Source organism: Leptosomus discolor, chromosome 12, assembly GCF_034619465.1.
Source record: "Leptosomus discolor isolate bLepDis1 chromosome 12, bLepDis1.hap2, whole genome shotgun sequence".
Taxonomy (NCBI): Eukaryota; Metazoa; Chordata; class Aves; order Leptosomiformes; family Leptosomidae; genus Leptosomus; species Leptosomus discolor.
The window spans coordinates 19271043-19287715 of record NC_141402.1 but is presented as its reverse complement, the minus strand read 5'-3'; the positions used below and the strand labels follow the sequence as shown (position 1 = coordinate 19287715).

General features: G+C 36.0%; 1 protein-coding gene across 1 annotated transcript in view; it reads right to left on the bottom strand.

The window, feature by feature from the left end:
• Positions 1-16673, bottom strand: part of ELP4 (elongator acetyltransferase complex subunit 4) — a 147402-nt gene that overhangs the window by 121590 nt on the left and 9139 nt on the right. Inside the window, exon 3 of the mRNA XM_086472239.1 lies at positions 10457-10578. Within this exon, the coding sequence (XP_086328365.1) occupies positions 10457-10578 (122 nt within the window). The remainder of the gene's footprint in view (positions 1-10456; positions 10579-16673) is intronic.

Below are 16673 nucleotides of genomic sequence, written 5' to 3'. Positions count from 1 at the left end.
ATCCGCAAACCAAAATCCAGGAAATGGCGTATTTTACCATTCACCTGTACTGGAAGTAAAGAGCAAAACAGCACCAATATTTTCTTAAAGCTCTTTAATATTTTTCTCCTCTAGAATCACTGCAAATGCCTGTTACTTGTACTACTGGCTCATTGTTTCAAAACCCGCCTGGACGCGTTCCTGTGTGACCTGCTCTAGGTGGCCCTGCTCTGGCAGGGGGTTGGACTAGACGATCTTTCGAGGTCCCTTCCAACCCCTAAACATTCTGCTATTCTGTGATTGTTATATAATAATTGGCAAAGACAAATTTGAGACAGGGACATTTAGCTATACACATTTGCCTTTACACAATCACACAGAAGGTACATTTTACACAGAGACTGTATTTTATGCTAAAATAGAACAGAGGTCAAGACAATAAGGGGTGAGAAGTTCTCCAAGCATTACTGATCAAGTCCAAGCTACTTCGATCCTCTCATGTAACACTGAAAAAAGTTCCCGCATTGCAGTCAAACACAGAACAAAACCTTCTTACATGGCACTATATGGAACGGAGTCATGACAAATACCAGCTGATGACACCTGAGAAGTTCAGTCCAAAATAATCGCCAGACACACTATCAGTGCAACACATTTAGGCACTGTGGAACGCCTTAACTGTTGCTAAGAACGAAGCAGATTAAGAGATCAAGAAAACATAGTTTCACCCGAAGCCGATAAAGATTTTGGCTGCCAGAGATGAAAACCTGTCTGAGTACCCATCTGAAACAGCCTTTTTTTGCCAATATAGTTTACTTTTAACTTCTGACCTAATAAAGAGATTTTATTCTGACATAATAAAAACTTCTAACAGTATAAAAGGATTGTTTAAACATGACTAAATTCACAGAAAGCGACATGAGAAAACCCATGACTCAGTATCATGGCAGTTAGCATATGCATCAGCTTAGGTCTGCTTTAGGCTGCCTTTTCCCTTGTTGCCCCACAGAAGGAACCAGGACCACTTAGAAGAACTCTCTCATACAAAAGCAAATCTTATTTCCTCAGTTGCTTTTCCAAACTACATTTGCCTAATAACTATCACGCTTAGCTGAAGAACGTTTCTTAGATGCACCACATCCTTGTCCCTATGCAAGAAACATGTTCACACGATGCACTGTGACTTCAGACATTTCTGGGGCTACTAGGTCTCACAGCCATATAATTTTCTATCCCAACAAACACTCTGCTCTAAAGCATGTGGTGGTGGTGAACTTTATGGCCTCTTAGTAGGCTTCGTACATAATTCAGCTGCAATCTGGAAAAGGTAGTCTGCCTTTGGAGCTGACTGGTATTTTGAAGATCAATTGCTTGAGCTCCACATTAACTCGGTTAAATACATTCCAAGATTAGGTACTTAAGCACTAACAGGAAAAAACATTCCAATCCTATTTATGGTCTGAGTATACCTGTAATCTGAACACATTTTAGATAAAGATTAATGAACATTAATAAAGATTGTTTATCTCCAGATTTGTATTATAACTCTATCACTTTTATCCCAGCTTCTGTTCACCCTTGTTTCCCTCCCATTTACACTAAACTGCAGGAAAGAGAGGCAGACGATGCAGTTGCTGTTTGAAGGTACTAGAAGCCAACATACATGCCTTCATTAGCCTGGTGAAAGACTAAACAGAATACCTAGGTGATTGCTAATGCGCTTTATGGGTAATATTGAAAATACCGAAATTGAAAAGATCCAAACATTTGTTTTTATCTTCATAGCCTCTTTTCATCTTCATGATAACTAGAACTGGAATAAAAGCCTTTCCCCTCTTCTGACACTGCAAATTAAATGCTATTCTTTGTTTCAAGGAAATAGCTTTTTCCAAACCTGCCCGAGTGACACAGAGCACCTAAGTGAGAAAATGTCTCCAGTTGTCACAACACAGGTATATTCTCAAAGATAAAGGCTGGCCGGTTGGATGCATACTTCACAACTTTTCAGTGTCATCAAAGGTTTCATGGCTGTCCAAGAACTACAAAGGATTCCTCAGTTCTCAGATTGTTCTTAAAAACAGAAGGAAAAATAAAAGAGTTAAGGGAAGGGTGAGGCAGATCAGCAGCCAAACTACCTACAGAACACAGGCTTCTTCTGGCCCAGCTATACAAAAACGGAACTGAAACTACACAGCAGAACACATCCGGAGAGCAGTGGAGGGCATGGTTTCTATGACCGACATTTAGAGACGGCTGAGCCTGAGCTTCTCCTCAAAATACCCGGGTGTGTGAGATTCAAGAGCGGGGTTTTAGCACAACTCCCTTTCTCCCAGATCCATTACAAACTGAGAAACAAAGATACTAGTTTCCAACAGTTGTATTAAATCATTATTTATGTTTGAGAACTGTACTTCTCCGTCATATATAAAAAGCACCTAAATTCTGTTGAAATTATCAGAATTTAGAAAAGGATTTGGGACTGTGAGCCTATTTAGTATGAAATAAATGTATATTCTTAGAATCACAGTCAGCATTTCAAAGGAATACAAGATTATGAAAACGTTTAAAAGTTACTTCCAAAATTTCATCCAGAATTTGGAAATAAAAGTGTTATTTAGACACAAGACTAAGAAAAGGAGAGTTGATTTATCAGCCCATAATATCTCTATTTAACCTATTTCTGCTTAAAAATATCTCAGCTCCCACATCATATAGCTTTGAAAAGCTTTGGGACTGACAATTTAGTGGCATCAGTGTGTCAACTCCTGAGAACTGTTACATTCTCCCAGGCTAAAAAAAAGACAAATCTCTCATAAGGTATATAAAAAAACCAAGGCATGTAGCAGTGCATAGTTAAAATAAAAAAAGAGAAAATATACAGCAGTTCTTGGGGTCAGCTAAAATACAAGGCTTTGCTACGCAGCATGAATACACAAAAAGGCAGACAAGTGCTAAAGTTATGAAGTGCGGTTTGGTTGGGGCATTCGTCTGTGTCTAGAGTGAGATGTATTAGGAAGGAAAGAAGAGAGAAGGAAGCTTGTTGCTATGTTTTGAAATAAAAAAAACGTTTTGGGAAAAATTAATTTTCTAAAGTGCTAATACTAAATGACAAGGCAATTAAAATAATTTTGTCTCCTACAAACCAAGCTTCTGAAGGTTTTATTGCAAACATGAAATAATCTATTTCCTTAATAAATCTTTTATCTTCGTAAGAAAACGGTGTACAACCCGTATCTGCTAGGTCTTTCTCTGTTTGCTGCCACATTACTCTGTCTGCCTTGTTTTGGCAGATGCACGAAGCAAAATCAGATTCTAACAGTTTGACCTCTCTCACTTCTTATGTTCTCTAGGGGATAATAAAATCCAAGATACAATCCCACAGCAGTTAATGAAGCTTAACCTCACACCCTCTTAATTACCAATGCATTACACCAACTATAGGCATCATACTCCTCTCTAAGCTATTTTACAATGCTAAAGAAGTACTACTGTGCTATTATTTAGCAACATAATCCAAGCTGTATGTGAAATCCCTCTTATATAAAATCCTTTGATCCTTACGGGTTTCAATAACTGTGTAATTAATAGTACTTAAGAGTTTAAAACAGTATCTATTTATGTATCAATAAATATGTTGTTCACACGCTTTTATGCAACTATTTTGCAAAGCAATATCATCACAGGTACAATTAAAGAAACGTGAAATAAAAAAGACATTAAAGGGAGTACGATCTGCTGTTTATCTCTAACTGCAATCATATTTAAGTAGTTTAAACTCACATGAATTTAAGGCTCTTTTTCATTATGTTAATTTTTAGTATTTAAAGGATACCAGATGGTAAGTCAGGAAGGGTAAATATTTTCTTTTCAATAATGTATTATATAAATGTCAGTTTAAAAGGCCCCCAAAAGGCGGGGAGGATTCTATTTTGATTGTAAACACTTGTGAAGACAAGGTCTATTGTTAAAGAACACAAATGACTGGATACAGAATTTTTCTCCTTTCAGTGGCCCTTGTACAACAATTTATTTCCATCTCTAGGTAAGGCTGTTCTATGGAATTTTTCCTTTGACATTCAAAAGGACCAAATGGATGTCAACACAGGATAAATGAGAATGGTGTGAAGAGAAAAAGGAAGTAATATTCCTCTGCCTTATGAAATAAAAAAGGTTAATTGAAAGTACTCTAAGGGATTTTTTTTTTAACCCATCAGAATACATTCTCTACTTCACATACACAGAAGTAAACCCTACAGTCAAGTCACAGAACTCTTTGCTATAACCTCCTTGCGCTATGGCTCCATTTCACAACGGTGAAACCCAGGAATGCACATGAGAATGTGAGACGATATTTTTTTGATTTCATCTTTGTCTGAATCAGTTCATGTATGTATAAGTAAGTAAAAGATAAATACAACAAAAAAGAGAATGACATACTAAAAAAAGTAATGTGAAGAAACAAAGTAAAAGTGAGTGCCTTGTCCAAAATTCTGTAAACTTTGCTGCAGTGTATAATGCAGTAGCCTAAACAGATTTAATAATAACAGCATTATTCAGGAACACCTTTAGAGATGAGCACTGTAAGCAATAGATCACTAACTGAGCAAATCAATTCTACAAAGTTACCAACTAGATTTGTAAAATAGTTATTCATGAATACTGAAGCCTAAACATTTAGGTTTTTTAAGCTACTACTTTTATAAGCCATTTAACAGGCTAAGATCTGCGTTTAAAACCAAACATAATATTGTATCTAAGATCACGAAAGAAAACATCCTAACAAACAACCAAGGATTGGTAGACGGGAAACCTGAAATTTAAGCCTAACTTGTACTTCCTCTGGTTCTGGAAAATCTTTTTATTAGATTGGTCTGAACTTTTGACAAAGACTAAGCTTTACACTTTAGAGAGTTCCCAGCGTGGGTACTGCTTAAAAGGATTTCATTCTTTTTAAGCAGAAGTGATTATTTTTCTCCCAGCATCCTCTTTCACACCCATACAACTTCTCTGTCAAATTTATAACACAGTTTTGTAATGCAGAAAATTATACATTACAATATAATTAAAATATTTGCATTTTAATACAGAAAAATGTAAATAGCTATTCCATTTACCCAACATGCAAGTGAGAAAATTAAACAGATGAGCAAGAGCTATGTAACAAAGAAATCAGATATTTCAAAGGAACTTTCAAACTCCGAGACAGCTGCCAGAGTTAGCTTCAACCCTAGTCTTTGTGCCACAAGGCTATCTTTACTTCAGAAAGAGAGAGAGTAGGTGGTAGGGAAGTTCACTAGTGCTGTAACTGTAACTGGATTTTTGTGTATTAATTGATAACATTTAAGAGCACACAGCAGCTGAATCGCTGTAACAAGCTCATGTATTTTGAAAATACAATTGGGTAAGAAAGGATAACAGGGATGTAGCCCTGCTTGCATGTATATTTTTACCTTTCAAGTTACGCTTTTAATTTCTTTATGTAGCATCTATAAATGTCAGACGACAGTAAAAATACCTCTTGCATTTATACACAGCTACTTTCACAACATGAGACAGAGACGAGACAGGAAGGAGTTAGAATAGTGTACTTTGAAAATGGAAGCTTGGGAAGACTTGGCCACCAGCCTGATCATTTCTTCCAGGTTTGCATTCTTCCTTTTGACAAAACGATGTTTCAGAGTCATGTCTATGAGGGAAAAATGTAAGCATCATGGTTGAAGGTACTTTGCTGGAATAAAAAAGTCCATGTAGACAGCTACGCTTTCTTTCAAGAGGCTGTTTGCATACACTGTAATACAAGACTTAAGCTCAGTGGGTTGATTATCATTTTTTTTTTAAGCAACCCTAGAAATAATAAAAATACATTTTGCTAGATTCTTTCTGCATTCAGCTTTTCAGTGCGAGAAGACTAAGTGTGCACTTTCTGCTCTTTAGTTTCACTCAGTATAACCAGCTTCTTGGAGGTGGAATTTTGCAGTCTTTTCCAAATGACATACCTAAGGAAAATGCCATATTTAAAATATAATTTCAGTTTTGGTTTAGAGATCTTTTCAGCTTGGCAGGAATTTTTAAAAGACCTGTTCCTGGAGGTTTTTTTGATCTTGTCCAGATTTGAGTTTTTTTTTAATATAACTACTATACTTCTCTAAATGCACCTCCCAGCTTCCTCACCAAACGATACTGCATTTTTCCCTTTCATCGTGGTACCCTACAGCACCAGTGTGGTTTCTCCTGACTGACTTGACTTCAGCAAATGTCCAGCAAACACAGAGAAGCTCTGTATCTGGTACACGGGCACACAAAGGCTTTACTACTCAAGAGAATTTTCTGCATAGTTCACCAGAGAGCAAATTGTTTGCACATTGCTCATTTTCAAACTTGGAAGTCCGATGACACCAGACGTACAAGGTAAATACCGCTTCATGCCTTAGTGTGGTAAGCCTCAAAGGACTTGGTTGGGGGTAGAATTTTGGGGAATGCATTTCCTTCTAAGAAGGCTGTCCTCTATAGCAGAGGTAGGAAAAGCATCCCCACCATAAGTCAAAGTATGTCAAAGTACGTTTTTTTTCTTGAAGGATGTGCTCTTTATCTTCTCTTCTTGTAAGAGAGCCTCCAAAAGGCAATCTCAGCACAAGTATCCTGTAATAAAATTCCATCTTGAAAACAGAAATCCCACATAAACGCAGTAATCACACAAAGCGTTCAACTTTTCCACACGAGATGAACAGATGCAGCTCTAGAAAGCAGTTCTGGACCTCCCACTCTTTCACCTCAGGCTTCCAGGTTCCCAATGGAGTGGTCATTGAAGTAACATTGGCTAGGGTCCCACTGGGAAATTGTTGTGTTTCAGGGGATGCTAGTTTCTGTTTCCCAGCACATACAATGACCAGTAAGTCTTCCTCTCGGGACAAACCTTGCACAGGTTCCATGGTAAAAGCAACTTACTTAACAGAGAGCACTCTTTATTGTCAAGATGAGCTCCCATCTGGCAAATACAATCCAATTTTTTTCTCATTAAAACTTAGAATCAGTTGCCCCCAAGGTCTAGATAAAATAATTAGGAAAAAAGGCAAAGAAATTCTTATATAGTCAGTTTAGGCAATTCTAGAATTTTAGTGCCAAATCTGAAGTAGGAAAAGTGAGAAATATAGAAATGCAGCCACCACAGATACAGATTTTCTTTTTTTAAGACTGGATCCATAATAAGGCACTAACAAGGAGAATGGGCATAAAGAACTAAGCAACTATGCAAGCCTGTTCTCATTTTGGCTACAGTGATGTTCAAGGAAATATTCAACCCCCTTGCTTTCTGTTTCTTGCAAAAAGTCTAACAGTGTTTAAGTTAAGATTTCCTCTGTGATACAGATAACCATATACTTGATTTTGTATGTTCCATTCTCAAACATGTACACTATATGCAACTTCAAAATAGCTGGCGTTAACTTTAGAGTGCTGAATGATATATAAAAAACCACAACTGCTAAACACAGTGAAGTTAAGGAAATAGATACAAGAAAAAACTCTATATCTACTTTATTAGTTTCTCCTTGTTTTTAAGCTTAAGCACATAACAGCCTTTCATAATTAGTAGTCTAAACTTAATAAGGTATGGTACTGAAAACAGAATATTAAGATATGATGTTTCCTTCAGTCATTTTATTGTTGAATTAGTTTTTCATTTACCAATGCAATCAGTTTTATTTTATGATCGATCACAGAAGTATACCATACTATTTCTTATATTATATACTATTCCCAGTATTTATGCCCTTATAGTAAAAAGTTGCCTTTTGTTGAAGAACATAGATTGCTCTTAAATGTTTAAAATACTTTCTAAAATCCAGCATGTATATAGTTCTGTAGGTTTTACCAGGGGTGTATAATTTTTCAGCATTATGTCTTAATGCCAATTTCCTGAAGGAGCTTTGACTACAAAAGGCATGAATATGTTTTCAAAGGATGATGGATAAATTGGTGGGTGGTAATATAATATATCTTAGGCAGCTGATCAGGGCTTTTCATCCTCTACTTGTCTTTTAGTTATACACAATTTCAAGATAATTATGGTCTATAAGAATGTCTTTTCCCCTTCCTACTACCAGCAATATTTGTCTTGGTTATAGGTTCAAGAAACTTCCAATCACATCATAAAATTAGAACAGGGCAATTACGGCATCTGAGCAGAGAACCGAATGTATAAATAAACTGACCACACAATATGGACATAAGGTAGTTAATGAACTACCTTTACGTAAAACACCAGTTAATTAGAATACTACCTTTAGTATAGATTGAATCCATACTCGAATTTTACAAAATAAAACCCAAGAATAAAATATGTAATTGAGGTTGACTGTACCATAGCTATGTTGCCCTTCTGATAAAGAATACAGTCCAATCAGATACTGAAAATAAATTAATTACTAATCTTATTTAAAAAAATGCAATGTTGCTCAATGCTCAGATACGTTATATTAAAATCCTGACTTGGTAGAGACATCCAAATCCCAATCAGCTCATTTTTATGACAGGAGAGGACTTCTTGAAGCACCTGAAGCTCCTCTCTTTTAAAAGTCAAGTGAGGCAGTTGGGAAAATCACTTCTGTGATTTGGAGACCTAACTTTGGCCAATGCCAGCCTTAGATCAACTTTTTCCAGGTGAGACAATAATGTTTTTTAGGTAACACATATTGGCATTGCAAAAAGTGCCTAAGCATTCCACGTGTGAAAGTATGTAATTTTCTAGATTGACGCCTAGCATATTACAGGGTTACTTCACTGAAGCAATTTTAACACAGCAATACAAATCAGAGAAATCAACTCTACTGTGCCTTGTACGTTAAGCAAAGGAAGTGTTGAATAGTCAAAGTAAGAGTAGAAAAGCATAGACAAGAGCACCGTGGGATACATAAACACACAGAGGAAGAAAACAAGACAAGATTATGTTTTACTCAACTTTGTTGAGGGAATATTGTCCATCCATTTATACTCTCTTACAGTAACACCACTACGGAGTTACAACAGAGGAATGCAGTATTATTACCTGGTGTCGACCCCAAAAAAGGAAGAAGCAAAACTTACTCCAAATCAGACAACAAGGCTCAGTATCGCATCGAAGCAACTGACTACAAACTCAAATTGGTACAAGAAGGATAGATACATGTAACAACACGTGTGTTGATTAACTTGCAAAGGCACAAAGAACAGGAGCTAGGAACAACATGACATGCTATGAAATTGATTCAAAGGTGAACAAAAGAAGAAGAAAATGTATGTTAGCTACTTTATTTTAAGAAATTTTAATGCAATGCAATAAAAATATTTGAGTAAGATTCATTTCGATGAGAAAAACAAGCACAATGATCATGTGCTGTACAGTCAGAGAGTCAATGACTTGATTATCAGTTATTTAAAAACATTAAGAACATGCTATATTTATTATGTGATTCATACGTCACAATCAAATTCCAACCTATTTATTTAGGCTATATTCTGAACCACAAAAACAAATGATAAAAATTTCACCCTTAAATGATCCCTCCTTAGGTTCAAGATCGTAAAAAAAAATTAATTTTTCATAACCACAATCATATAATTTCACTAAGAATACTCTTTTTCCTGAATACTGAAGATAATATCATATAGACAAGGCACAGAATCTACCATCACAAGGTAGGAAAAAAGAAAAGTAATCATTTTGTCCAGAAATACTCTCTGAAGACTCTTAAGGAAATAGCCAGACTTCACTTGATGCAGAAGTAATCAGTAAATTATATGTTACTTGTGATATTAGAAAAAAGCAGCCTTAGAAAGACAAAAAATATTTAATGAAATTTTGTAAGATTATCCTCACACTTCAGCATTTTTTGCAGTGTTGATCAGGCTTTTTCCCTTATATAATTTCCTTATAATGGAAACTATTAGTGTTTGTTTAGGAGCTCACCGAAGTCTGAAAGGAGCCTTTCTGTAAGTCCTGATCCAAAGCTGACCATGTTTCCCAGTAGAAAAAAGACAGTCAGAATGAAACACACGTGTAAAGGAAGCTGTAAAGATGTTAAATGATATTTTTCGTTTCTGCAGGGAACTACAGTAAATATCTACACAAAGTGCACACTGGTTCTACCACAATACATTGGAACCAGCTTAACTACTCTTCCTGATCGGCAGGTGGGAACTGTAAACAGTTGGGTTTACTCAAACCATTCAACTAAACCAGCTAGTCTGGTTTTTGTCCATAATCAAAATAAAGGGTAAGCAAGCTCCTAACCTGATCTGGCCTTGGGAGGATCTTACTCCACAGACAGGCTAGTTAGCTAAATTTAATTCCCAAATCTGGCTAGCGTAAATACTCCTGCACTGCCTTACGAATCACCAAGACTAATTAATTTCTTACTACACAATATATACACTTTAAAATGTATTTAAATTCATCAAGAGATTACAGCTTTACTTGTCAAAAGCTATGAGTCTTCTTTACCTTTAAGATGTTGTCAGGATGCTCTTTAGCAGAAGCAACAAACAAGTGATGCCCACAGACAACTCCCTCTGCGAGAAAATACTTGAACAACAAATTGGAGTAAAGACCGTATTTGTCTTCCTCTGTGAAAACAAAAATGGTTGGAATTGTTTCTTTTTTGTTAGATAAATCACCCGCCTGTATTTTCACAACACTATAAAAGCCCTCTTTTGGTCTACCTCCTACAGTATATAATGTACAACAGACAACAGGTAAAATGTGATTCCAAAGTTTTAAAAATAATGCTTCATAAGATTGTATTCTTAATTTTTCAAGCCAGAGAAATAGTTCTCAATCATGTATTTGATTGTAAGATACGGTTGGGATACAGCAATAGTGCTGTCTTCTGAACAATGTTTCCCATAAGTATCAACTAAGATTAGCAAAACCATTCTTTAATGGGAAGGGATTTTGTTCATTTAGAAGAACTGTGTTAATACTTACATTGTTAACACTTGAAATACTAATCAACTTGTTTAAAATATCTATTAATTGATGGGTTTCAAAATTTAATCATATTTGGCATGCTAAAGCTAAAGGTACCATTTCTTATAGAAACATTCTCATATCTGCCTTTCTTTCCAAACTGAGAACTAAGAAAATAGGCAAAACAAATGGATATATTGAAAAAATAGATGACTTGCAACACCATTTTTGAAAGCTAACCAGAGCAAAATCATGAACACATTCAAAAGACACATGAACTTACAGTTTAAGAAGTAAGAGAACACTTGTTAATAGACATTGTGAATACTAGACTACTGAAATAAAAATACAGTTCAGGACGGCTAGTATTTCCTTCAGCTTCTTTGTTGCAAGTTAAATATCAGAAATTACCAGAATTAGAAAGTCTTAATGAGCTTCATACAATTAAAACTTATCATAACTCAAAACTATGGGGGAAGTGAATGAGTAAGTAACAATCGAAACCTGAACCATCTCCGATTTTCTTTATTTTGAGGAAATATAAACAATAGCAACATTAATGCTAGCAAAAAGAATTCCTAACAATATAACTACGAGATTAATTATCCAGTAAAATTTTAGATCTTGCTCTTTGAAACAACGTATTTCTGACATTTATTTAGAAAGATATCTTATTTGGGAGAAAAGTAAAGGCAACAATATAAGGTTTCACTCTTTCATCTGTTAATCTGGCTGCTGGAAGATAATACACAGGGACGTTCTGGCAGAAAAATACACAGAGATTTTGTTTCTACAGAACCAACAAAACGCTTAATCCATTCTTTGTGTGACTCGGCAACAATTTCCTCCCCATTATAAACCAGATATGAAAATATTAAAAAAACCTCCACAAAACCAGTAATGAAGGCTGAAAAAAAGAAAGTTGTCATTCATATCTAACTTGTAACAAATACTAAAGGAAACCAAAAAGTATATAACTTTGATATGTACCAGAATATTATATTTTGGCGCTTAAGAGTCAGAAAGAACCAATGGAGTGGGAGGAAAGAAAGAAAGGAGATGTATATCCAAAAAGGACATTAACAGCAACAGGGAAACTTAAGAAACAAATCACAGAAATATAGTTGCACAGAAAAATGTTGCACTGCTATACTCTAACAACCTGCACAAGCACTGACACTGACACTGACACAGTGCTTAGATTAACAAGTGAAAGAAATTTAAACCACAAGTTTTCAAATTCACTGGAGAAGGAACAGCTCTCCCAGAGATATTCCCTACCCTCCATGGGATATTGGGCAAAACAAAATTGATCCTGCTTTTTTTTGTCTCACTTTTAAATTTAGTATTTATGAAAGTTTTTTTTCTAAGGTAAAAGGTATATACTTAAAATTCAGAAAATTTCTTTCTTTAATTTCTTTCTTCTTCGGAATAATCCCTAAAGATACAGTGTCAAGATTATCTACTTTGTTGTTTAGGAGAAATACTTACTTAAAAGTTTCCCTTTTATTAAACCCAAGAAATGAACTAGAAATGACTCTAAAGCAACATTTCAAGATAGAGAAAAATGCTTCATAACACAGTTGCTAAGACAGGAAATTACATAAAACTGGACATCCAAATAAGCCAAAGGAAATAGAGTAATCACAACACTATTGCTACTAGTAGTAGCCATTGATATACCCAATTTATTGTAGTCTGAGGGTTTTAAGAACTCAGATTGTGTTAATGTAATTTACCTCTGATACTGTTAGCCTGCTTAGTAGGTCATATTAGCCTTCTAATGTTCTTCCAATAACACATTCACCTTTTTTAAAAGTAACAGTCTAGTGAAAAATATGGACAGATCAGTATTGTGAAAAGTACAGAACTGACAAAGGCTTACTGTTGACAGTGCTGGGTTCCTTGTTAAAATTTCAGTAGAACTGATTTCCAAAAGCATTACAGAATTACAAACTGCAATTTCCTTGAAAGTTTGGAGCTCTTAATTAAGCTGTTTATATAGTTCACTCTCACATGCTTAAAAAGCCATTAAAAAGAGTTACTGAAGAACTGTTTTCCTAGTAACTCAACTCCATACACTGTGCTGTGACTGAGGATGTAGATCCATGTATGGACTAGGATGGAGACAAGACTCGATTCAGTGAAGCATTGCAGTTGCAGAAGCAAAAAGTAGAACTGACACTATCTGGTTTGGCATAAGTATTACCGTCTTATTTTGTAAATACAGTCTTTGGAGTCTGCTTAGATCTCAAACTGCTTCAACAAGGTGAAAACGAAACCCCTATGCAGAGTAATTCTCCCTTATAACTGGAGTCCAGGGGCACATACATTGGCTCTCTCTAGTTACTATGCTTTGATTGCTTACTGCAATACAATTGGCAATATATTATTCACTGTATATTGACTTCCGTGTGCTAATGTCAATCTATGAAGCTCTCAATTTAACAAACAAAGCGCTCTAGAAATCAAAGTGACAGTATGATATCTACTTATTGATTATTTTTTTTTAATTTGTCTGAGCTACCTGAAAGAAGCCACCAAACCTCCCATACAATCACATCACTGCAGGAGATGTCAGTGGAGTAAGACAATTTTGTTAGACCTCCCTCCCTTTGAACAAAAGAGGAAAAGAAACAGTAGTTGGGTGCTCTGGAAGGATCCTCAGCTGCAACATTTATGTCATATGTGAATCAAAAATCTTGATTTCTTAATTTTTATCTACAGGTTAAAGTTCACCTGCTTCACCACTTGAGGCACAGAAACACCGAGTTGTATTGCACATGACAGGACTTAACTGACATTTCATGCAGTATATCTCATTTAGTCCAAGTATCTTATGGTTTGTGTATGTGTGTGTGCGACTATACAGGGAGTCTTTCTGGATCATAATTTTTGATATTAATTATTCCGTAGAAAGTAAAAAACATGCTCAATTTTGTGGCAAACATAACACTGAAACTCCATAAATCATGGATAAATGTAAGAAATCATACTGTGTGTTGATTATTTAACTAAACTAAGAGGAAATAAGGCTGTAGCAGTTAATAAGAATTTTTACTTAAATTTTATTTGAAATGCTGAAATGTTAAAACAAACTATAGAAGTGAAGCAATGGGGAACAGGGATATAAACTCTTTTGCTGACCTATCCAAGATTATAATTAATTTTGCTGAGTGACAGAATTGTTTGTAACATAACAGAACTAGAGAGTTTCTTACACTGCCATGCCCCTCCAAAAGATACTTTGCAAAATATGAAAAATTTTCAATTTAGCAAATTAAAGCATTTGCATTCAGTATAAGGACACATAATTTTAGCATTAGCCTTTCTTTTAGTCTTCTTACCTTGATTTTTGTAACTTACAGTAAACTTACAGTAAAACCAGGAAATGAACTATTGGAGAGTGATCTAAATATAAACCACCTCATAGTCTGCTACAGTACTCTAAGGATTAAATGTGTCTCAGAAAGCCTTTACAAACAGTGTATCTTGAATTGTTAAAGTCAATGCATCTGTAAGAATCCCTCAGTTCTTCAATTTGTCAGATAGAGGATGGCTTTTTATTGATTCATTTCTAGGTCACTAAACTTTTGTAGTATTCAAAAGATCTAAAGTGCACCCATATGGGGCTTTTCTGATAGCATCCATTGTACCCTGGCTTCAATAGTTACGTTACTATTCAAAACCAGAGCAGTACAGCTTTCTTCTTGTAAATAAACAAACAAATCATTTAGCACAGGTACTTCGGTAGCTCACTGATTACTTTCATAGATGAACTGAATGAAATACTTTGAAGTATATTTGTTTTCTGGTAACGCTTGGACTTACTATTTTGATGGCTGGGATAAATTCTCAACTAGTTATTTTTCCAAATTACACCAACATCCAAGAGAACCACCTCCATTCTGTATGTGTAGGAACTAACACTTACGTGCACTTTAGTCAGTCAGATACTTAAGACAAGCCTGGTGCAAATCTTTTTTCTTAGCTTCCATACTAAAGAGCTGTCCTGTCAGCAGCCTTCACTGTGAGCTTTACTTCTAGCTAATAACACACATAAACAAATAAGAACTCTTGCAGCTGCAGACTCTTTTCTGGGTCCAGCCACCGCAAGTCACACAACAGTTTGCAGCTTTCTCTGACTCTTTTTGAATAAAGAGTGTTCTACAGCTAAGTAGCAGGTGAGTAACTAGTGAAGCCTAAAACTATACAAGGAAAAGAGATTATTTACCTAGAAGTTATGCATATTGTCTCCAGAACAAAACCTCTTCTGATCCTACAGATAGGGACATAAATAAAATGGTTTATTGTGACTGTTATCCATTGGTCTCTTTCCACAACAGCATGCTTCCATGGCTAAAATAATCATGAAGAAAAAGCAGTATTGCCAGTATCACCGCAATGAATTCCAACGTATAACCATGCTGAAAACCAAGGATAAAGACCGATTCCTACTTACGGCTCTTTTCACCCCTACACTGTATAGGCTACTGAACACATAAGAGACATTCCCAGCACCTTTGTGCACGGACTGTCTGTAGCTACTACACAGAGAAATCAGTGGGTCATACAATTAAATACAAAATTTTAAGGCACTGGAGTTTACTAGGGCACAGAAAACAAAGACAGCAGATATGAGTGAGGCACTGTAAATATATAGTTTATTAAAAAAAATAAGGACAAAAATCTCATCTAATTACAGAAACTGACCACAGAATCACAGAACGTTAGGGGTTGGAAGGGATCTTGAAAGATCATCTAGTCCAACCCTCCCTGCCAGAGCAGGACCACCTAGAGCAGGTCACACAGGAACACGTCCAGGCGGGTTTTGAATGTCTCCAGGGAAGGAGACCCCACAACCACTCTGGGCAGCCTGTGCCAGGGCTCTATTACCCTCACAGTGAAACAGTCTTTCCTTGTGTTAATGTGGAACCTCCTGTGCTCCAGCTTGAACCCATTGCCCCTTGTCCTGTCACTGGCCATCACCGAGAAGAGCCCGGCTCCATCCTCCTGACACTCGCCCTTTAAGTATTTATAAACATTGATGAGGTCACCCCTCAATCTCCTCTTCTCCAAGCTAAAGAGGCCCAGATCCTCAGCCTTTCATCATAAGGGAGATGTTCCAGCCCCTTAACCATCTTTGTGGCTCTGCACTGGACTCTTTCAAGCAGTTCCCTGTCCTTCTTGAACTGAGGGGCCCAGAACTGCACACAATATTCCAGATGCAGTCAAAATGATATGTAAACATGTGGCCTTAAGAAAAAATCTCTAGCCACAACTGCTCGCTCTGCACAGAAGTACTCATTTTCCAAGAGAAGGATGAAGAATAAGCACTGTCACTTGGAGGAATAAAAAGCTAGGAACAAAATCCACCACAAGGTAACAAGCACATATTTATAAGGGCTGACTTTTAAACATCAGCATATTAAATGGCACGAAGGTCTTTTAAAAACTCCAGAGATAATTTGTAGTATAATTGCTTAAAATGATGAGAGCTGTAGGAGGAAAAAATAAGACTGCAACAATGTAAAGTAGAGATAGCTTATTTTTTTTTATCTGTACAAAGTCTAGACAGGTTGCCCTAAAGCTGCCAGAAGCCTGTCATAGCCTATCAGTATTGATCATTTTTTCACCAGATAGTTCTACAGTATGGTACTGTGACCTAAGGTGTGCCTTTCTGTAGCTATGAAACATCTCTCTGAATTGCTGCAGGTTATAAGATACGATTATTTTAATAATCTGAAATTCC